At 49.4% G+C, this 22,369-nt stretch overlaps 1 protein-coding gene across 4 annotated transcripts in view; it reads left to right on the top strand.

Annotated features, from left to right (window-relative positions):
- The window catches only part of LOC102725759 (BOS complex subunit NOMO1), a 66,218-nt gene that overhangs the window by 31,081 nt on the left and 12,768 nt on the right, over positions 1-22,369 (top strand). For all 4 annotated transcript variants that reach the window (XM_081819947.1, XM_081819946.1, XM_081819945.1 and 1 more), the window contains exons 19-30: positions 2,291-2,509; positions 2,602-2,684; positions 3,546-3,705; positions 3,832-3,958; positions 5,385-5,498; positions 6,370-6,497; positions 7,464-7,605; positions 11,252-11,335; positions 12,528-12,638; positions 14,452-14,553; positions 15,964-16,083; positions 20,379-20,471. In XM_081819947.1, coding sequence (XP_081676073.1) covers positions 2,291-2,509; positions 2,602-2,684; positions 3,546-3,705; positions 3,832-3,958; positions 5,385-5,498; positions 6,370-6,497; positions 7,464-7,605; positions 11,252-11,335; positions 12,528-12,638; positions 14,452-14,553; positions 15,964-16,083; positions 20,379-20,471 — 1,483 coding nt within the window. The remainder of the gene's footprint in view (positions 1-2,290; positions 2,510-2,601; positions 2,685-3,545; positions 3,706-3,831; positions 3,959-5,384; positions 5,499-6,369; positions 6,498-7,463; positions 7,606-11,251; positions 11,336-12,527; positions 12,639-14,451; positions 14,554-15,963; positions 16,084-20,378; positions 20,472-22,369) is intronic.

Genomic DNA, 22,369 nt, shown 5'->3' with positions numbered 1-22,369 from the left:
ACTGTATTTCAGGTGTTTTAGCGAATTCAGAAAAATTGCCTATTTTTCTCGAGACCTTTTCTTGAAGGCTGGGCAAGTAGAGATGGCACCTGATCTACGCAGGGTCGTGAGGGAGAAAGTATATGAAAGGCAGTCCCTCACTGAGGGTCAGGTTCATGCGAATGTCCCCTTTGAGAGGAATTTTTACAGTGTGGTGAGGTGCATCTGACACCCTAATTTTCTCGGGAAATGAAAGAATTTTGGCCACATGAACATCTTTGTGAGAGAGAGTGGAAACCTTGAGTAACTTTTCCTCCTCTTACCTTAAGTGACCTTCCCAGCTGTGTCTCCATCTTTCTGTCCACTGCCTTTTCAACTCATCCACCTGTGTCGAAAATGTTTGTGGAGAGTCTTTAGTGTTCAGGGCCAGCCCCTGCCTTTGTGGGACTTAGAATCTCACAGGGGACACGGACACTCATCTGGGTGTTGCACACGGAACTGTGAGGTCGCACCTACGATGAGGGCTTTGTATTGGCCCCCGTGAGGGTTGGGGGGGGGCCCGCAGGGGAGGCAGGCCGGTAGCGCCAGCCTGTGTTAAGGGTCTTTGTTTTGTCACATGGACACTATGACGTGTTTTAAGTAGAGAGATGACTTTTTGCTTCAGAAAGCTCCCCCTCGCTGCTGAGTGAGCAGGTAGAAGAACCCCACGGGTGGACATCCCTTGATGTCACTGTGACGATCAAGTAAGGAGCTGATGGGGGTTCAGCCAGATGGTAGGACCTGATGGGGGTTCAGCCAGATGGTTGGTAGTGGGCTGGGGAGCCTTGGGTGGCTGGGAGGGTTGTTGAGCAGATGGAATTGACAGGATGTGGCAACACACTGACCAGTGGGGTCAGGTGGGATGAGTGTCGGGGACAGCCCTTGAGTTCTGACTGAGGAGAGTGGGTTGAAGGGGTACCCCATTCCCCGGGGTAGCCAGGTGTCTAGGAGATGGACGTGGGAGTGTTTCTTGCGGGCCCGGGACTATGTCTGGTGCTGGAACAATGCCTTTTACTGTTCTCCTGCTTGGAACGTAGCAGTTACTGGTGGGACTAAAAATTCATATTCTTACCAGTTGTGAACCCGTATTACCTTATTTTCAGTCTTTATTGAATTCATTTTTGTAGCCTCAGAGGGGCTTTTGTTTTGTTTGCTTGTGCTGGGGATTGTATGAGACGCATGTTCCAGCTGGACATGGCTGCCTGGATCCCTCCCAGGGATCTCGTGCTCACTGGATCCCACACTGGACTCCTGGTTGTTGGCCTCTCCAGCCATCTTTCTAGGTGGTCCTTGACTCTTCTCCTGCATCCCATACCCAACCAGTCCATGCGCAGATCCTTGGCTTTACAGTTGAAATATGCTTGCCATCTTGTCCCTTCTCCGCACTTCCCCTCCATACTCTGGTCTGAGCCACTGTCTCTTGCCTGGATCATTGCCACAGCCATCCTGCGTGGCCTCCCTGTTTGGGTTCTTGCTTCATGACAGTTTGTTTTCCATGTGGAAGGCAGAGTTCATCCTTTTGAAGTAGAGATCATGTCATGCCTTTGCCTGCAACTCCCGTGGCTCTCCATCCCACTCTGAGTGAAATCCAGGGTCCACACCAAGGCTTGCAAAGCCCTAGTCTAACACCTGCTGCCTGGTGACCCTGTGACCCATCTCATTCTTCTCTGGGTCCCTCTGCCCAGGCCACCTCAGTCTTCTGGCTGTCTCCCCAGGGGAGCTCCCGCCCAGGCTCCAAGGCCTTTGAACTTGCTGTTTCCTTGCCCGCCATACTCCTCTGCCAGGGAGCCCAGTAAAGAACAGCACCCCCGCCATCCCAGCACTCTTTCCTTCCACGCTGCTTTATTTTTCTCTGTCGTACTTACCTGACCTCATTTTCTGTTAATCGTCTGCCTCTTCCCACTGGAATGTGGATTCCACCTGGTTAGGGAATGCCGTCTGTCCAGCTTACCGGTTTTCTAGCAGAATGTTTTCAGTTAGGGTTGAATGAAAAAAGATGGTGGCGTGCAAAGACTTCCACGTCCTACGGGAAATCGGACGTTTTCTTCAAGTCACAAAGTACTTCATCCCAGCCGAGAGCTACTTGATCCTGCTGCCATCACAGGGATGTTCAGTTTTTATTTTTTAAAAAAACGATCAGTGTGTCGCCATGGTGGCGCTATAAGGGCTTTGGTTTCTTCCTTACCGATGAGTCCTTTTCGAAATGTCAGATTGCCACCGACCACAGGGATAGGTGACCACCTGCTCTCGGCTGCTCCTTCCTTTCTTCCAGGTCGTCCATTGACAGTGAACCCGCCTTGGTCCTGGGCCCCCTGAAGTCTGTGCAGGAGCTGCGGAGGGAGCAGCAGTGGGCCGAGATTGAGAGCCGCAAGCAGGAGCGGGAGAAGAGCGGCAGGGAAGACGCGGGGGGAGGGAGGGCCAAGCCCCCCGTCCAGGAGATGGTGGAGGAGCTACAGGGCCCCTTCTCCTATGACTTCTCCTACTGGGCACGGTAAGCTCCCTGTCTCTGTGCTGTCCTCCGTTCTGCTGGCCTTCCCAGCGGAGGGCGGAACCAGCCACATGGAAGTATTTCCATCGTTTTAGGTCCGGAGAGAAAATCACTGTGACACCCTCGTCTAAAGAGCTGCTCTTCTACCCGCCGTCCATGGAAGCCACCGTCAGCGGAGGTAAATGTCAACTCAGTGAGCCCCAGACACATCTCTGCAACCGTTCCTCTACCTGCATTTAAAAACGTATTCCGTGTTGTTGTTCCCACTAAGCCGTTTCTGTAGTAAGGCTCCTGAAATGCCCTTTGGCATAGAACTGTCACTGCTTGGCGAGTGAGTGAGTGAGTGAATGGAAGGTCTCCGTCGATGAAAGTAACTCCAGTTATTAGAATTTGGGCCATCTCTTTGGAGAAGGGCTACCGACTGTTTCCCCTGCATTTTTAGTTTGCCACCAAAAAGCCGGTGAAAAAGCAAAGCCCTCCCTTACTGAAATGTGAGCATTAGCCATTGTGTGTCTGAACTCTTCATGGTGTTTATACTTGTTGGTAGGGGTGAGGGAGGGTCTTCTTGGGACCGGACAATTAGAAGTGACGGCTGGTGGAATAGTGTCTTTTGGCTTCCGACCATTTCCTCTAGCATTATGGGTTCATTAGATCCTGGGCATTTACGTGGTCTGTGTTTGGAAGGAGGGCGTACTGAATAACGTGGCTTTCTGGCAGGCAGCCTGTTTGGGGTGAGCTTCCGCCTCGGGTCCTGCTGCATAGCCTCTTACCCGCCAGAAAGGCCTTGTGACAATGGAGAGAGAGGGGTAGTGCGAACCCAGCTTTTGTTAGATTTATCTGCTCACATTCCCAGCCCTTGAGCAAGGCCTTTCAGGGATGGAGGCTTGGGTTCCCTGATTATTGGCAGTTTCTGTTATGTATTAACCTCATTTGGACCTAGCTTATCCGTTTCAGGCCCGTCGTTAGTGGGAAGCCCGCCAACCAGAATGCCCTCTCCCACGACAGCTAAGTCCTGTTCTTCTGTTTGTTCCCTGTGTAGAAAGCTGCCCAGGGAAGCTGATTGAGATCCATGGGAAAGCTGGCTTATTTCTGGAAGGCCAGATCCACCCAGAGTTGGAGGGAGTTGAGATCGTCATCAGTGAAAAGGGGGCGAGCTCACCCCTGATCACAGTTTTCACTGATGACAGAGGTGCCTATAGGTAAGCCCTGCAGAAGAAGCACTTGCTTGGGGACCAGGCGGGGAGCCCAGGCTTCCACGGGGCTGGCGAGGCCTCCCGCAGGTGTGATGCACAACCATCTCCAGCATCGGCTTGCTTTTTGTCCAGTGTTGGGCCCCTGCACAGCGACCTGGAGTACACTGTGTCCTCACAGAAGGAAGGCTACGTTTTGACCGCGGTGGAAGGAACTGTAGGAGACTTTAAGGCGTATGCTTTGGCCGGCGTAAGCTTTGAGGTAACACGTTTTTAAAATCGTTTTTATTGCGGTATAATAATTGACATACAGTAAACTGCACATAAAGCATATAATTTGATCATTTCACCCATGAAAACAGTGATAATCTGGTACCCCACTAAGTTACCTTGTACCCCGCCCCTCCCTGCTGATCTGATCTGATCTGCTTTCTGTCAGCGTGGATTAGTTTGCATATTCTAGAATTTACATAAATGGAATCATACAGGATGTACTCTTTTTAGGGGGCTTCCTTTCACCCAGCGTAATTTGGAGACCTGTTGACTTTAGCTTGTTTGCATACCTTTTGGTGAGTGTTTTAAACTCTCATCCTTAACTGTGTTCTGTGTAAAAGGACAGAATGTTCCTAGAGTGGTATTTGATGTCATTCTGTCTTCCCGCCATCGTTCTTGGGAAGAAGCATGCTGTGTGATGTCCAGAGTCAAGTCTGGAGGTCCTTGAGTGTGAATATTTTCAACATAGAGGTTCAAGGAAAAGAAGCACAGATGACATCACATACAGATTTCAAATTCTCTTGTGCAGGATGCATTTTAAAGCAAATTAAAAGACATTCCAACTGGGAAGAACTCTTTATACCATAAGTAATACCCCAGATTACCAGGAACTGCTCAAATCGATAAGAAAATGACAACCCCATAGAAAAAAGAACAGCAAAGTATAGGAAAAGGCAATTCGCAGAAGTCATACAAGTGACTGATAAATGTAGGAGAAACGCCCAACTTCAGCAGTGACTGAGGAATGCAAAGGATGTTACCATAGAAACACTGGGTTTTAGGTTAGATTCACGGTGATTAAGACAATGTCCATTTTTTGAAGAGCGAGTAGGGCCCCACGCGTGGATGATTCAGAGAACTGTAAGTGGTCACAGCTACTTTGGTGTGCAGCGTGGTGGCGTCATTTTGAATTCAGAGTGCACGATGTCCCAGCCGTTTCCCTAGGAATAGAGGAAACCGTGAGTGCACATAGATATACATGTTCCAGGACGTTTCGATGGTCCCACCTTTTCTGTCCCAAAAGTAGGTGGCCAGTGTGCGTGCCGTGGCTGGCCGCCCCCTGCTTTAGGATGCTGTGTGTGAGGACACAGTATGGCAGGCGGTGTGGCCTGGCAGAGCGGGAAGCAGGGACCGGTGGTTGAGGGGCCCCATGCTTGATTCACCCCCCCACCGCGAAGTCGGTCAACACTAGCCGTGATGCTTATACGCTTGTGGGCACAGCGGCAGTTCTGGAAGGCTGCCCGCCAAACTCTTAATATGAGTTACCCCTGGGGACAAAGGCTAGACCTTCTGTCCCCCAGTGGATCAAAATAAAAGAAACACAACCCAGAAGAGTTACCTCTTGACCTTTGAAATGTTCTCTTCAGTGGGTAAGAGGAATTTACCTTGCTCTGCTGTTCCTTTCTCACCCCCAGATAAAGGCCGAGGATGACCAGCCCCTCCCCGGTGTCCTCTTATCCCTCAGCGGTGGCATGTTTCGTTCCAACCTCTTGACTCAGGACAATGGCATTCTGACGTTCTCCAATCTGGTAAGGTGTCCTGTAATTTACCGCCCGCCGGTCTTCCCCCTCCCTGGGAGTGCGGGGACACGGCGTGTGTGACTTAGGTAGCGCTTGACAACGTGAGAACAGAGCCCCGTGTGGAGTGTTTTACATTTCTTAGGGGACCAAATGTAATTAGAGTATTGCTCTTACTAGAACTTAATGTTGCTGATTCATGTTCCCTTCCGCCGACACATCTTGTTTTCTGGCCGCCGGCTTGTCACAACGACAATGTAATTAATGGCCCTGGCCGCAGCGACTCCTCTCCTAGGCATCCCTCTGCGAGAGCGTGGCCTCACGTTGTTGATAATGCAGAGCCTTATTTGGGGGTTAGCTTGTGTTTCTTGTGCAAACCGTGGTCCCCATGGCGGGAGGACAGCACCGTCTCCCTCAAGATGTCGTTTGGGGCCCTGACCGGTGGAGACTCAGGAAGCGTACGTTACTTGGCTGTTCTTTGAGTCCTGGGAACAGAGTGACGGCTGCAGGGACGTCTCCTGCAGGCAGTGAGGCGGAGCTGAAAGATCATACGCTGAGTGGCTTCGAATCTTCCGTCCGCTGTTTACTTGCTGTGTCATCTCTGGGAATTTACTTGATCTCTCTGAGCCTCAGTTTCTTTATAACATTCAGATTGGTTTCTACCTCACAGAAGTACTGTGGGCACCTCACACTGGCTGTTGTTAGAGTTGTCATTGCTGTCGCTGTCACCCGTTTACTGGAGAGTTAGTCCCCGTTTCTGTCTGTGCAGGAAGCCCCAGAGCTCTGGTGGCCACATTCCCATCCCTGACGACTTTAGTCGCCCCCCGTTCAGCCATACCTGGAGGTGGCAGCAGAGGCTCAGTTTGTGGTTGTCTCTCAGCAGAGCCCTGGCCAGTATTACTTCAAACCCATGATGAAGGAATTCCGGTTCGAACCGTCCTCACAAATGATCGAGGTTCAAGAGGGGCAGAACTTGAAGATCACCGTGACCGGCTACCGAACGGCCTACAGGTGCGCAGCCCGCCTGCTCCCGGGTCCTCCGGGCCTGGGCTGGGGAGTCCCCCTCAGGCCTCTCTTTCCTGGGAACTCCACCTCGCCCCCGTTCAGGAGCCAGAGGAGATAAGATAGCAAGTCCAGAGAGTTCTAACTGCTGCCTTTTTCTTCGGATTCCTCAAATTAGTGATTCTGTCACAAAGTTCCTATTCTGAAATTGGCCCGAGAGAGCCTGTTTAGTTGCTTAAAAGTTTTATTTTTACAAGAGCTTGAAACTGGAACTAAATGTTACAAAGGAGGAAATGAACTCACTTGAGTAAGTCTTCAAAATGTTGAAGAGAGGATAAAATGTTAGCTTTTCCTCCATTCCTTGTCTCCCAGCCGCTCATGTTTTCCAGTGTTTGAGAGCAGTTCCGCAGACGGTTTGCACAAATGCTGATGTGCTAATATACACAATACACTGTATATTAGCTGTATCAGCGTTTTGGAGCTGTAAGTTTATTTATAGACACACACACCACACACAGGTATTTGTAAAAGTACACGGAAGCACTTGAGGTGAAGATCGATTAATCAGAAAGTTTAGAAAAATGGGCCATTTTCAAATGAATATGTGGAATGAGAGACAAACTGATTTCATTTCATTGGATGCTTCCTTACTTAAAATACAGCTTAATGAAAATGAGATAAAATGGAATAAAATAAGGCTTAGCCATTTTTAATTTTCTGGAGCATCCCTTCAAACGTAAAAGAACAGAAATCGGTGACAGCCTTCCGGCTGGCTCGAGCCTTCAGGCAGGAAGGCCGGATTTGGAAGTGACACAGCCAGGACTGACTTGCCTGGGTCGTCGGGATACAGTTCTCCCCTGGGCTGTTTGGAACCGTAAATTGTTGGTAAACGCGGGACACTTGACCACAAATCCTTCATGTGCTTCAGAAAACCACGGGACTTACCATGTTCCGTTTCTTCTCTTGTCGCTCTAGTTGCTATGGTACAGTTTCTTCTCTGAACGGAGAACCAGAGCAGGGTGTCGCTGTGGAGGCAGTGGGACAGAACGACTGTAGTATTTACGGGGAAGACACTGTGACAGATGAGGAGGGGAAGTTCAGATTACGTGGATTGCTGGTGAGACTTTGGACATTTTTTGTTAGTGGGTCTTTCACCTTGGATTCAGAGGTGTCTTGTGCCCCCCAAGACTGGTGGGAATGGGCAGAGCAAGGGGTTTGGGGCTGGGGGTCAGGGCTCTGGAACCCTCCTAATCCCTGTCTTATCTGGCACAGTTTACCTTTCATTGAGCTGACACATTGGGTTGGGGTTTTGTGGCAAAATGAAGTTGGAAAACAGTGGGTCTGGTGCAGCTTTTGCCCGGCATTAGGCGGTTGTGGCGTAGGCCAGGGCTCTCAGACCAAATGCCTGTGGGGCCAGAAGAGGCGTGTGAATGGCCGAAGGATGCTGGGTGCCCACTAGGGAGTGGTGAGGAGTGTGGTGAACTCCAGAGGGCAGGACCCATGCAAAGGGCGCAGCTCCCACTCCATTCCAGCTCCTTATAGCCATGTGGGAAGATAGGCTCAGTGCTGCCAGATCGTTCGAATTGTTAAAAGGCAAGTCCGAAGTTCAGATTTCCATGTGAAAACTCCTGACTTTTAGGTGTCAACAGCTAATTAAAAAAACCCCACAAACCCACAACTTTGTTGTGTGGGCCAAACAACCAACTCATTTGTCCTTTGCTCAGCTGCAACATTCAGTTTAGGGTTTATGATGCTTCCTCAATTTGTATTCTTGCATTCATGCATTTGCTCATTCAGCAGACACTACCTGTGTACTGTGTGGTCATTGCAAGAGTGTGGGTTGGACAACACCTGCTGGACTGGGTCCCTTGGATCTGGGGTTGGGTCCCCGGGCTTTCAGAGTCACACACAGGATATTCCTAGCTGACCGCAGAGACAGGCACGCATAACTCCGCAGCAGGCTAATGTTTGCCCAGATCACGTGAGCTGAAATGTAAGCCAGTTTCCCAGTTTATTTGGAGCAAAGCTGTTCTTGCCCCAAAACAAAAATACTCATGTCCAGGGCATCCCAGTGTCAGATCCTGGGGTACCTGGAAGGCAGGTTGGAAGGTTGCCTGGTGAGCTTGGGGTATTCAAGCTGAGGAGGATGGATTTGGGGGTGTCTTCCCTGGCTGTGCTGAGGACTAGAATTCTGATGGTCCAGCTGGATGCATACCAACTGTATGGGCTCTGCACTCCCCGCTCTGCCCACCACTCCCTCTGTCTGGCATGTTCTCAGCAGAGTCGTCAAGATGACAGTTGTCTTGCCGTGCTTAGGAGTCTGCACAAGTCTTACTGCGATGCTCCTTTCTCGCTGTCCTCCGCCCTGGGGCTGGGGGGGACTGCCCCTGAGGAATGTGCTTCCTGCAGGCCCGCTCCCTTCCAGTGACAGTGGTTCTACAGAGAACAGACAGGCGGGACACCACGGCCTCATGCCACTGCAGCCAGGGCCCCGGGAGAGGCGTCCAGTTGTGGGAGCTGGCTCCTCGGCCTCACGAGATCCGTGCAAGCCTAGCCCTTGCAGTTCCGTCCTTTGTTGGCTGCATGAACGACCTTCTGCTCTCATCTGCCTGGGTGTGAATCCCGCCTCCGTCATCGCTTAGCTGTATATGTTCAGGCAAGGGGTTTATCTTTTCTCTGTTTCGTCATCTGTAGAACGAGGATAAGAGTGACGTCCACCTCGGAGGTCGGCTGTGGGTGTTAAATAGGTCAGTGTATGTGGCACGCACAATGTCGACAAACAAAACCTTCCCCCGAGGCGGCCCTCACCTAAGCTGCCAGCTCAGGTTTTGGTTTGTAGCTTTCTGGGGTGGCAGCTTGAGAAGGGATCTGGGTGGGTGCCTGTGTAGGGCAGGAGCCTTCCTTCCTCTGGGTGGATTCTGTGTTCTTGGCCTACCTCACTCTTACGGTTGCGGGGACGCAAAATCTCCATCACCTTCTTGGTTCTCCCATTGTCTCGCTGGCCCAGACGTGTTCTTCTAATCTCACCAGCTTAACACATTGTGTGTAATTAAACCGAAGATAGTTTCCTTCTCCGGTGCAGTAGATTTCCATTTTAATTGATGCTCTGAAGACACCCTCCTCCTCCCCCTGTTCCTCTTCCTTCTAATAGGTGGTAATTTATTAGTGCTGTCAGTAGTAAGTCGCCCTGGGGGCTGCCCACGCCTTCATGTGCCAGGCCGCAAGTTCTGGGGGGACATCCTTAGCCATTCCTCAGCCAGGGCTTGGGATTCTCGTTTGCCAGTCTCCCAGAGGACACGAGGCTGAAGATCCCTTGTTGTAGGTTTCCTAAGGATCCCCGCCCCAGGCAGGACTCGTTCATTCATTTCACCTTTCCCCGCACTGTTGTCAGGACATCTTGGGCAAGAAGCTGCGGCACTAGAGTCCATGGCCAAAGGATGAGGGCGAGTCCCCGAGCCAGTCGGCTGGGCCCCGAGTGAGGAGGGGGCTGGTTGGGATGGAGCAGCTGCCCGGACAGGCTTCCCGGTGGAGCAGCTGCCTGGACAGGCTCCCTGGTGGTCCAGGTGCAGGAGCGAGCGGGCAGTGCCGTCCCCTTTTCTGCCCAAGTGACTGCTCACATCCCTTCCTCCCTGGGGTACAAATGGCTCTTTTGAGCTGAACCCGATACTGCCAGTCCTAAGTCACCTGTAAAGTCAATGAATGTGTCTACTGGTGATCGTGAATTTATTCTGTTTTCAAAAAAAAATAGCTTTATTGTCTCTGTAAAGGTGCCACGTGCTCATTATAAAATAGCTCAAGCAACATATCCCAACGAGCAGAATCTTAAAACGGAAGAAACACACCCTACAGCTATCAAAGCACACATTATTTTAGGAGACCAGAAGCCTTTTATCCATGCTAGTTTAAAAATAAACGATCACGGGCGCCTGGGTGGCTCAGTTGGTTAAGCAACTGCCTTCAGCTCAGGTCATGATCCCAGGGTCCTGGGATCGAGTCCCGCATCGGGCTCCCTGCTCTGCGGAGAGCCTGCTTCTCCCTCTCCCACTCCCCCTGCTTGTGTTCCCTCTCTCGCTGTGTCTCTCTCTGTCAAATAAATAAATAAAATCTTTAAAAAAAATAAAAATAAACGATCACATCTTAGGGCTGGCCCCCGTTAGCTGCATATAGACCCCTCTGAACTCGGCCTGATGCTTTAGATCCTAATATGTGAGCAGGTCAGTTGTGCTATTGATCGAAAATTGGTTGCTCTGAAAGCTTTCTTAGAGTAATGATTTGTTTGGTAAACTTCATGTATGCCTATAAAATTGAGCAATAGAATAAAAAGCTTGAGAAAGAACAGATTTTTTTTTTTTTAAGAAGGAAATTCTCAGATCTCACTTGGCAGAAATCGTGTCCATCGTAAGCATTCGGGAGTCATGGCTGATGTCACTCCACATATATATGCAGGCAGAGGGAGCGGTGGACAGCCAGGGGAGAACGATTTTATCAGAGTAAGCGTATTGTGCTTAGCAGTTTTGAAGCAGGAAGCCAAATCTAATTTTTCTTGGGGATTGAAGGAACTGCAGAGCTCCAGATACATGTTCCTTCATCAGGGTGCTTCTAAAAGGGACTCTTAAGAAGGTTAGCAGGCCGCAGACTGGGACCGGTGGCGGGGTGGGGATGGCGGCGTGGTCATGGTGAGGGCCTGTGGTCGGAGCAGGCTCGGATGAGGTTCCGGGCAGCGAGCCCCTTTCTAGAGGCGTGATCCCTGGGTTTGCTTGCAGCCGGGATGTGTGTACCACGTGCAGCTCAAGGCAGAAGGCAACGACCACATCGAGCGGGCCCTCCCCCACCACCGGGTAATCGCGGTAAGTCAAGAAACTGCGGCGGACGGGTGGCTGTATGAGCGCTTCCCCAATCCAAAACGCTTTAGCTCTGGCTAGCTGCCTTTCCTCTGAGGTGGAGTGGGGGTGGGGGGGCTCCGGGTCCTAGTTAAGGGTCCTCTTCGAATAGTGTCAGCTTCACACGCGGCATCTCCTGCGGGGTTTTAATGAGCAGCATTGCTGTCGTGAATCCGGAGGAGAAATTTGAGCTGTTGTCTCCTCCCTCCCCCCAGCAAACTGATCATTATTCTCCAAGTTGAGGATCTCAAGGTCTAAGTGGCATTTCAGATCAAGGGAGGGTAATAAAGACAACGTGGGCTTAATTGGTGGCAGGGCCACCCGATTTTCTTATATCCAGATGACCTTGTTTTTTCCACTTGGTGGGTGGAGTCTCTTGATATTCTGGATCACGACTTAGCTAATTGATCCCTAAGGCGGCGGCTCTCCCTCCAGGTCACGGGAAGGAGCCCGGGAATCATTTGAAGTGAAGCTTTTCTCCCACAGAGTAACTCATTGGCTAGACTGGAGGATTTGGGTGGGACGGCGGGGGGAGGGGCGAGATGGGCGGTGCTGCCTCTTGGTGGCTTGATTAGGTGGCATTAGGCATGAAGGTAATGAGGGTTTAGGAGAGGGGTGGGCCGTTTAGGACCACCTGGCTGAGAAGTGGGTTTTCTTGATGTCTTTATGGCATCTGGCATTTTAAATGAGGGCGGCATCTTACAATCTCATGTTTCCCTGCCATGGTGGCCAAGGCCAGGGTCATGGACAGTCCTGGGGACCACGGCCTGGCAGATACGGAAAAAGGGACAAACGGGAGGGCACCCACCCACCTGTGGGGTGGCTCTGCCTCAGCCCCTGCTGATGGCTGCCAGGCAAACACATCTGTCTCTTTTTCCACGAGAGGCTGGAAAGTCTGGCTTTTGGTGTGTGTGAAATTTCTCTTTAAATTGTTGGCAAATAATGGAATTTTAGAAAAAAAATATTCTGTGCTAGTCAAACAAAACGTGTCTTGGGCTAGCCGTGCCCACCTCCTTACCACCAGTTTGTGCCCTTGGACTTGGACTGCTGAAGAGGTGAAGTTTGCTATGAAACAGCGCCTAGGATGTCACCACCTAGAGTAGAAGCTCTTCTTCTCCCAGCTTCCTCGCCACCAACATTGTTCCTGGTCTCTTTCTAGGTCGGCAATAATGACATCGATGATGTAAGCATCATAGTGTTCCGGCAGATCAATCAGTTTGATTTAAGTGGAAACGTGATCACTTCCTCCGAGTATCTCCCTACATTATGGGTAAGGCCAGTTTTTTACGGTGAAAGTGTTGTGTTCTTTTCAGCTCTGAGGAGAGTAGGAGCGGGATATGTGGGCCTGCCCAGCGCTCACTTGAGTGCGGACAGATGGTGGAAGTGCTGAGGGCTGAGGCTGAGATCCTGGCGTGTATCTAGGAGAGTGGTTGCTGATGGCTCGGAAGAGAAAAGGCTTCATACTTTCAGATAACTCTCTGTTTAGCTTAGAAATTAGTCTTTGGAAGCGTTGTGGTAGCAGCCTAATGAATGCTCCATACAACCTAGAGTCTAAAGCGAAAAGGTAATTTTAAGGCAGAGTGCCTTGTAACTTAAAATTCTGTCCAGGGTGGAAGTGGTAGGCAGGGGACCGGGAGTCAGGCAGTCTGACCAGTGTCCTGCTCACCCCGCTGCCACAGGCAGTCACTCCATCTTGCGGACCGGGGTTTCCTCCTCTGGGAAACACGGGAGCTGGGGATTCAGTGACCGCTCAATATCTCTTCAGGTTCTAACTAAATCTCCTTGTCTGCAGTTAATGAAATGTTTATACCCTGCTCTAGCATCCCCCTTGAAAAATGTCCGTGAATTGCCACGGGAGTGTGTTTTTCAGAGGCACTTGTAATTTTATGCATGATGACACATTTGACTTGGCTGAGAATGTGCGCTGAGGGTTTAACTCCCCTCTGAACTCGCTCTTCCTTCCAGGTTTGCAAGCGTGTTGTTGCCTGTGGGGGCTGGGCGGGCAGGCCCCGAGCAGAGCGGGCTGGGTGGGCTGTGGGGCAACCTGCAGCAGACGGGAGGGAATGGTGCCCCCTCCTCGTCTCCACGTGATTGTTGTCCTGTTGGAATCCTGGCCCAGTGTTGGGATCACTTCCCAACTTCCCAGAGAAGCTGGAAGGTAGAGTTACTTGAAATCACCTGGTTTTTAAACATGGTCAATGAATTCAGATTTGCTCCGAACACCGTATAGGGCACAAGAACGCATGTGTGGTCTTGGATGTGGCCCACTGGCCTCCCGTCTGTGACTTTCGTTTTAGGAAAATGCCTCGTGACTTGCGTGTTCTATATACAAGTGTCAGCTTGGGCCCTGGGGAGGGGCGATTGGCTTTCTCCTGTGGCATCCAGGACTGTCCCTCCTTTGCCTGTCCCACTGCTTGTGGTAGTGAGAATGAGAACAGGCCGAAGAGAAAGGCTAGAAATACAGGACCGAACTGCTTCTGGAAGCAGCCCGGACAACCAAATGCAAAAGGGGAATGTGTTTTGAGCTTAAGGAATACTTGTGGAGTTGAAGGTATAGCATATGGAGAGGCCATGGCAGGGGCGCCAGACCCTCAGTGACGTGGGTTGAGCCCCAGGCACCACCACATATAAACTGTGCAACTTTAGGTGGTGGAGGCTCGGGGCCTCCCTATGGGTAATGATGATGCCTGTTCAGAGCCAGGGTTGGTGACGACGTATGTACAAAGTGCCTGTTGCTTGCCTGGCATTCATAGCTGTAGTAGAAGCTATTCCTTTTACTATTATCATTATACTAACTGTTACCATCTTGAGCATTAACTTAAGTTGCTGGAATCGATTTTAAAATCTTAACATTTCTATGCAGGTCATGGAACTGTGAGTCTCAGGCGATGGAGGAATGCATTATGTATTCTGGCAGGGGGCGGGTTGTTTCTCTTTCAAACATCCGTGTTCCCAAAGATCCTTCCCCCCCCCACCCCCCCAAGAGCTAAGCCATCCCGAAAAAGAAATGAAGTGTTTGAAACGAAATGTTTATTGTGTTTTAATTTCAAAAGCATGCCCTGCTTTTGTTTTCTGCTCTCCAGGTAAAGCTTTACAAAAGTGAAAACCTTGACAACCCAATCCAGACGGTTTCCCTGGGCCAGTCCCTCTTCTTCCACTTTCCGCCCCTGCTCAGAGATGGCCAGGTAACTAACACCCGGGGCTGCCTTCTAGCCATGTCTTCATCTGAATAACTCCACTTCTGAGTTTAAGGAAAGAGTTTTCTCATCCCCCTGCCCCCAGTACCTCTTTGTGGAAATGGTTGACATGCTCTCTGAATCAAGGTTGGGCTCTGTAGGGTTTATGTTTTCTTAAATGGTTCTTTATCTCTTTGCAAAAATAATACACATCCATGGCAGGAGATTTTTTTGGGGGGGTGGAAATCAGATATAATCCCATCATCCAGAAATAACCCCTGTTCATGTGCTGACAGGTATCCTTTGGTCTTTTTCATTGTGTGTGCCTGTGTGTGTGTAGATGTAAGTATACACATATATTTATTTTAATAACGCAAGGCTAGGATTCTTCTGTACATTGTTTTATAGCCTGTACTTTTCAACGAAGAATATATCCGAAATCTTTTCCCCATCCTTAAACCTTTATAACATGGTTTTTTGTGGTTGCACAATAGTCTCTAATACAGGAAATGCTATACTTTATTTAACCAGGCCCTTAACGGTGGACATCCTTTCCTGACTGTAGAGTGTTTATTATCAATTGTATTTGGACAGAGCAAGCTATTGTAGTTGTCAAGGTGAGAGCAAACTTTGCAAAGAATTCGATTCTTTCCTGGTGGGCCTGGCACGCGTTTGTCAGAAGTGCACCCCTGTCCTGGCTTCTTAGCCCCTGCCCCAGGGATGATAAACTGTGGCCCTTTTGGGGCATGAAATGGCTGTAAAATAATGAAATAGGTTGCGATGGACGTTTGGAGTCACTCCCCATTTCTCGAGACGCCCTTTGCAGGGGCCGCCGTAGGCAGCACGGCTCTGCAGAAACAGCATGGGCTTGGGGTCAGACTCCACCTGGGCTCACCGTCTGCTCTGAGATGGGAGCAGTAAACCTGGCCTTGCCCATGGCTTAGAGCAGAGCAGGTGTCTGCCTCGTGCAGTGCTCACGGCGCCGAGCACACCGTTGGGGCTCCGGACGGTTCCAGAGATGCTGTGTTCTTAGAACTTGCCAGCTAACGGGCCACTTAAGTATCCTCCCTTAAAAGTCAACCTCATTTTGGATTGAAAGCAGTCTTTCTCAGTTGGATCATGTATCTCCCTCATCAGAAGTGGCTCGTAATAACTTTCTGTGTTTCATAAAGTTGGATCCTCAAAGGACCACAATTATGTTGCTGTTGAATATGCTCATACAGAAGTTCCGCAGACTTTGAAAGCTTTATTGGAAGACGCTCTTTCTAAGATGCTGGGACACACGGCTGTCCCTGATGGAACAGCCCACTGAGCTTCCTGTTCTGAAGTTAGCAACCTTGGTTTGCATGCGTAAACCTGGGGATTTCTTTAAAAGCATAAAGTCCTTTATAAAAGTAACTTCTTCTTGCTTGTGCACAGAACTACGTTGTGCTGTTGGACTCCACGCTCCCCAGATCCCAGTATGACTACGTCTTGCCTCAGGTTTCTTTCACGGCAGTGGGCTACCATAAACACATCACCCTGATTTTTAATCCCACGGTAAGGAAAAGGGGGTTTAGAAACAGCCGATCAGGGCGGTGAGAGAAGGAAAACCTCACAACCTTTGCTGCGGGTTATTAGTGGAGGGAGGACAGCTGTTTGAGGGCCCCCAACTCCGGTCCCTTTTCCATTCTGGATTTCCCTAGATGCTTTTCTACTTTTTCGAGTGCTGATGCCTTCAGTTCCCTTTGAGGAGGAAGCTGTCAATGAGGGGAGGGGATGTTTTAGGTCAGTGGCTCAGGTGTGACTTTTTGGGAGAATGGTCACCCCTATGTCATGATTGGGGGTGTTGTGGTCCTTCAGCAGGAGGCATGGGACACCTGAACTGCCCAAACTTCTAGAAACTGGTGCCAGTTTACAGGAAATAGAGAGGACACAAGAGCATATAAAAGATGCTGCAGGGATATAGTCAACAAAGTGTAGGTTGCAGGAAACTGTGGGACATTAACCTGGAACCTGATTTATTTGATAGATTGCAAGAGAGAAAAAAACCAACAAGGGTGGGATACCTGTAGATTAAAAGAAACTTGCTCATTTAAAAAATTTTTATTATTTTTATAATTTTTTAAATTCTTTTAAAAAAGATTTTATTTATTTGAGAGAGAGAGCACAAGAAGGGGAAGCAGCAGAGTGAGAGGGAGGAGCAGACTCCCTGCCAAGCAGGGAGCCCGATGCGGGGCTCGATCCCAGGACCCCGAGATCATGACCTGAGCCGAAGGCAGACGCTTAACTGACTAAGCCACCCAGGCGCCCTGAAACTTGCTCATTTTATCAGCCACTTGCAATAAGTAGACCTCATTGGATCCTGTATCAAACAGACTAAAAAACAACAGAACAAACAAAGCACACATTCATGAGATGATTATTTAGATCAGTGCTTCCCAAACCTGGCGTGCAGTAGAATCACCTGAGGATTAAACACACAGCAGCCACAAAAATGGGCTCCAGGGCCCAACCTCACACCTGCCGGTTCTGAACTTGGTAGGTAGTGAGAGTAGAGCCCACGGATCTACAGTAAAACAGAAGTCTGGCCTCCGAGCTACTGCCTTGGTCACTGTTGTAGGCCTTTTCAGCGTGAAGAGTCAGAATTCTATTTTTTTAAAAAGATAACTGTGCAGAGGAGTATGTTTGAACAGCTGTGTTGTATAGCACTCCTCTGCATGGCTGTTCCATAATATGTTCAGTTAGCCCTGCTGGATGGATATTCGCGTTATTGCTGGTTATCTGCTGTTACAAATAACCCGTTAGTGATCGGCCTCGTGCATGCGTGTGTTTGAATGCTTGTCAGTCCATCTTTGGAATAGACGCTGAGAGGTACAGTTGCTGGATCACAGGGTCAGTGCATCTGGAATCTTGCTGGACGAGGCCACTTGCCCTCCAGGGGATGTCCTCTTTGCATTCCCACCAGCAATGTATGAGAGCACCCCTTTCCCCAACAGAGTATGTGGTCAGATTAAAGAGTGTTTGCAGTCTGGTGGATGAGAAATGGCATCTCCACGTAGCTGTTCCCTGCATTTCTCATCCTTCCATGTGGTTAAGAACCATTTTTGTGTTCCCTTTCTGGGAACTGTTGACTTTTTTCTAGTTGTTGGTCTTTTTCATCTATTTTGGAAGCCCTTTGTCTATGAGGGATTCTCACCCCTTGTGGTATGTGTTGTACCTATTTTTCCCAATTTGTTTTTTCATTTTGATTATGCAGACATTTATTTTTTATGTTAAATGTGTCAGTCTTTTCCTCATTGCTTCTGAATTTTGAGTCATAGTTCGGAAAGTCTCCCCCGCTCCCAGTTTTTAGAGGAATTTCTTTTTCCTCCGGTACATGTATGGTTTCCTTTTGTACATTTCCATCTCTATCCATTTGGGGTTCTTCCTGGTGTAGGGTGTGAAGAATAGTTCCAAATTTATCTTTCCCACATGCAATCAAGTTACCATTTTGTGCTTTTCAAACACCATCCTAGGTGGGAGGTAGGTAGGAATTATTTTCCGTCATCTAGAGATGAGACCCAAGGAGAGACTGAGCCGTCTAGGTCACCAGCTCGTGCGCAGCAGAGCTAGGATTTGAACACAGCTCTTCTGCTGCTTTCTGGGTGTCTCTGATGAGGAGCTTGTGCCCAGTGACTTGGCAAATACGATCTTACCTGAAGTAGAGTTTTTCTGATGACTCCAGAAGGAAGCACTTTCCTCATTGCCCAGGGTGGAGACCTGGTTAGAGGTGCCAAAGAGATGAGCATGTAGGGACCATCTGTCCCTGTGTGGAGGCACATTGCCAGCCCAGCGAGAGCAGAGGGTCCTCATGAAGGGCACCGATGGTGGCCGTCTGCAACATTCCCTCGCCGCCCCCCCCCCCAATCTGGATCCAGGGAGATACTTGGGACAATTCCCAGCTGGTGGCGGGAAGAGACATGCTGCTGGGTGGCGGCCAAGCAGCCACCACGCCCCATAGCTGTTACTAGGAATGCGTCTGTCACTTCGTTGCATGTGAGACCAGAGCGCCAAGTGACAAGTGCAGAGCGTGCCCACCCCTGCCATGCAGGGGATCTGCTGCTGATCCCCACAACAGACCTTGTGGGGATGTGCCGTTCCTCGCACTTCACAGAAGCTCAGAGAGAATAAGCTACCTCCCCGCGGTTAATCAGCGGAGTCAGGACTCAGAATGCGGTGATTTGTCTCACATCACGTGGTTTCTAGAACACTACAGCCTCCTGATGGGTGGCTCAGCGTTGTGCATTTATGAGCGTTCCGCTTTACTCTTCTGTTGACATGCAAACCCAGAACCACATCATTGATTTTTTTACTCCATATTTGATGCGCTGCTTGGCACTTTACATAGCTAATCTCGTTGAACCTCACATTCCCCTGCAGTGGGTGCCGTTCGGATCAGCGCCATTTAATAGTGAATGAACCGAGTCTTCCCGTGATTGCCCAAGGTCACGTGGCCAGACCCGAGATGGGAGCCTCATTGTCTTCATCCCTCTGCAGCGTCCCCATTAACTATTTACTTCCGGGGAGAATGTGCTGGGACCCAAGACATGTAGGCAGTGGGAGGTGGAAATCTGTTTCCACCCTGATTCTTTCATTTTTAAGAGACCATTCCATTCTGCCTCAACCGTCTCGGGTAGAATGGTCCCATAGCCCTTCTCCTGCCCAGATGCTCTCAGATGTTTTGGTTGCAGGACCCTGTTACCCTGTTCAAAGTTGTTGAGAGTCTGAGAGAGCTTTAGTTTATATGTGTAATCTATTTTTATTATATTCCGTTAGCTGTTAGAGTGACGACGTCATCACACATAGCTTCTGGAAAAGTCCACCATTCACTTACGAGAGAATGAGAGCGAAAAAGACACATGATAGCATTGTCATGAAAATAGTTTCACCTTAAAAATCTCCTGGAAGGGAGTTCCCAGACAATACTTTGAGAACCGGTGCTCTGTCCCCTTGTTCTATCATTTTCTGAAAGTTTCTATTTATTTGTTTCCTTTGTGCGGGTTGAGTGAGCCAGGGTGCAGGTTTGTTGGCTAGTACAGAGACCCAACATCTCAGGGGCTTTAGGAAGATGGAAGTTTCTGTCTTCTGTCAGCATCGGGGACTGAGCAGTCCAGGATGGTATGGAAGCCCCGTGATATCGGGGACCCAGTCCCCCCCTTGGGGCTTTGTTATCCCCCAGCATCTCCCCCTTCCTCATAGATGGCACGCCTGGCTGGCAGGAGGGGAACACACACCACTGCCCTTTTAGGGAACAGCCTGGATGTGTTACCGAACACTTGCGTTCGTGTAGCCTTGGCTAGAATTCCATGGCTGTCCCAGCTGCAAGGGAGGCCGGGAAGTGCATGTAGTCTGATGGCCCAGATGAAGGTTGGGGGTTCTGTTGGAAGAAGGGGCAAATGGCCACTGGGACACAAGCAGCAGCCTGCCTCCTCTCCTCACCGGGGCTGATCTCTGGGACCATGTCCTTGGTCACTGTGCGCCAGAGCCTAGCACGGCGGGTTCCTAGTACTCCCTTGTAGGAAAGAGCCCCTGTGTGTGGCTGGGACTCGGCCCGAGGAAGCCCTCTTCAGCCACGGGGCCTGCTCTCCACAGCTCTTGCTCTCCTCAGGAGAGGAAACATGCCTGGTTACCAGCCTCGGTCTGCCCCAGAGTGGCAGAGAGCAAGCTGGGAGAGTTTGGGTAGCAGAGGATTCACCTGAAAATGTATCCAGGTCACTGCCCTTGCTGCCCGTGGAGATTGGGCCAGATGGGCGGCAGGGTGGTGGGCGGCGGGGAGCGGAGAGCCGGTAAAGCGGTGCTCTTGGTGTCCACAGAGGAAACTGCCTGAGCAAGACATCGCGCAGGGGTCCTACATCGCCCTACCTCTGACACTGCTTGTCCTGTTGGCTGGCTACAACCACGATAAGGTAGGAAACCCAGAGGCCTGGTGAGACAGTGCCGTGTGCCGGGGGCGCCGTCTGCACAGCTGGGACATGTCCCCTGTTACAGAAGTTAGCACATTTCAGGGCCAGAAGTGACTGCGAAGGCCTCAAGTCCTGTCCCCCAGATTCCTTCCTTTCTTCCTTTTTTTTTTTTTAATTTTTAACTTTTTATTATTTTTTAATGTTTCAGGTTTTTATTTAAACTCTAGTTAGTTAATATGTAGTGTAATATTAGTTTCAAGTGTAGAATTTAGTGATTCATCACTTTGAGACAACACCCAGTGCTCATCACAAGTGCTTCCTTTTTTTTTTTTTTTTAAAGATTTTATTTATTTGACAGAGAGCGCGAGAGGGAACACAAGCAGGGGGAGTGGGAAGGAGAAGCAGGCTTCCCGCGGAGCAGGGAGCCCGATGTGGGGCTCGATCCCAGGACCCTGGGATCATGACCTGAGCTGAAGGCAGACGCTTAACGACTGAGCCACCCAGGCGCCCCCACAAGTGCTTCCTTAATCCCCATCATGTTTCACCCATCCTCCCCTCCAGCCACCTCCCCTCCAGCAACCCTCAGTGTGTTCTCCATAGTTAAGAGTCTGTTTCCTGGTTTGCCTCTTTTTCCCCCCATGTGCATCTGTTTTGTTTCTTAAATTCCACATATGAGTGAAATCATATGGTATTGGTCTTTCTCTGATTTACTTCGTTTAGCCTTATATCCTCTAGATCCATCCATGTTGTTGCAAATGGCAAGATTTCATTCTTTTTGATGGCTGAGTAGTATTCTGCTGTGTATATATATCTATATAGATAAGTATATAGATATAAATAGATATAGATATATATACGCAACCTACATCTTCTTTATCCATCCATCAGTTGATGGACACTTGGGCTGCTTCCATAATTTGGCTATTAATAATGCTGCTATAAACATCAGGGTGCTTGTACTCCTTCAAATCAGTGTTTTTTTATCCTTTGGGTAAATACCTAGTAATGCAATTGCTCGATCGTAGGGTAGTTCTATTTTTAACTTCTTGAGGAACCTCCATACTGTTTTCCAGAGTGGCTGCACCAGCTTGCATTCCCACCAACAGTGCATGAGGGTTCCCCTTTCTCTGCATCCTCGCCAACACCTGTTGGTTCCTGTGTTAATTTTAGCCATTCGTCTGGTGTGAGGGGATATCTCATTGTAGTTTTGATTTGTATTTCCCTGATGATGAGTGGTGTTGAGCATCTTTTTATGTGTCTGTTGGCCATTTGTATGTCTTCTTTGGAAAAATGTCTAGTCATGTCTTTTTCCCATTTCTTAACTGAGTTATTTGTTTTTTGGGTGTTGAGTTTGATAAGTTCTTCATGGATTTTTGGATACTAACCCTGTAGCAGATATGTCATTTGCAAATATCTTCTCCCATTCTGCAGGCTGGCTTTTAGTTTTGTTGACTGTTTCCTTTGCTGTGCAAAATCTTTTTATCCTGATGAAGTCCCGGTAGTTCATTTTTGCCTTTTTTTTTTTTTTTAAGATTTTATTTATTTATTTGAGAGAGAGAAGGAGAGAGCACATGAGAGAGGGGAGGGTCAGAGGGAGAAGCAGACTCCCTGCTGAGCAAGCAGGGAGCCTGATGTGGGACTCGATCCAGGGACTCCAGGATCATGACCTGAGCTGAAGGCAGTTGCTTAACCAACTGAGCCACCCAGGCGCCCTCATTTTTGCTTTTGTTTCCCTTGTCTCTGGAGGCGTGTCTAGCAAGAAATTGCTGCAGCCGAGCTCGAAGAGGTTGCTACCTGTGTTCTCAAGGATTTTGATGGACTCCTGTCTCACATTTAGGTCTTTCATCCATTTTGAGTCTATTTTTGTGTGTGGTGTAAGGAAATGGTCCAGTGTCATTCTT

The sequence above is a fragment of the Leptonychotes weddellii genome, chromosome 5 (genome assembly GCF_054177405.1).
Source record: "Leptonychotes weddellii isolate Sample4059 chromosome 5, ASM5417740v2, whole genome shotgun sequence".
Classification (NCBI taxonomy): Eukaryota; Metazoa; Chordata; class Mammalia; order Carnivora; family Phocidae; genus Leptonychotes; species Leptonychotes weddellii.
The sequence above is the reverse complement of the archived record's forward strand: the minus strand, read 5'-3'. Positions and strand labels throughout refer to the sequence as shown.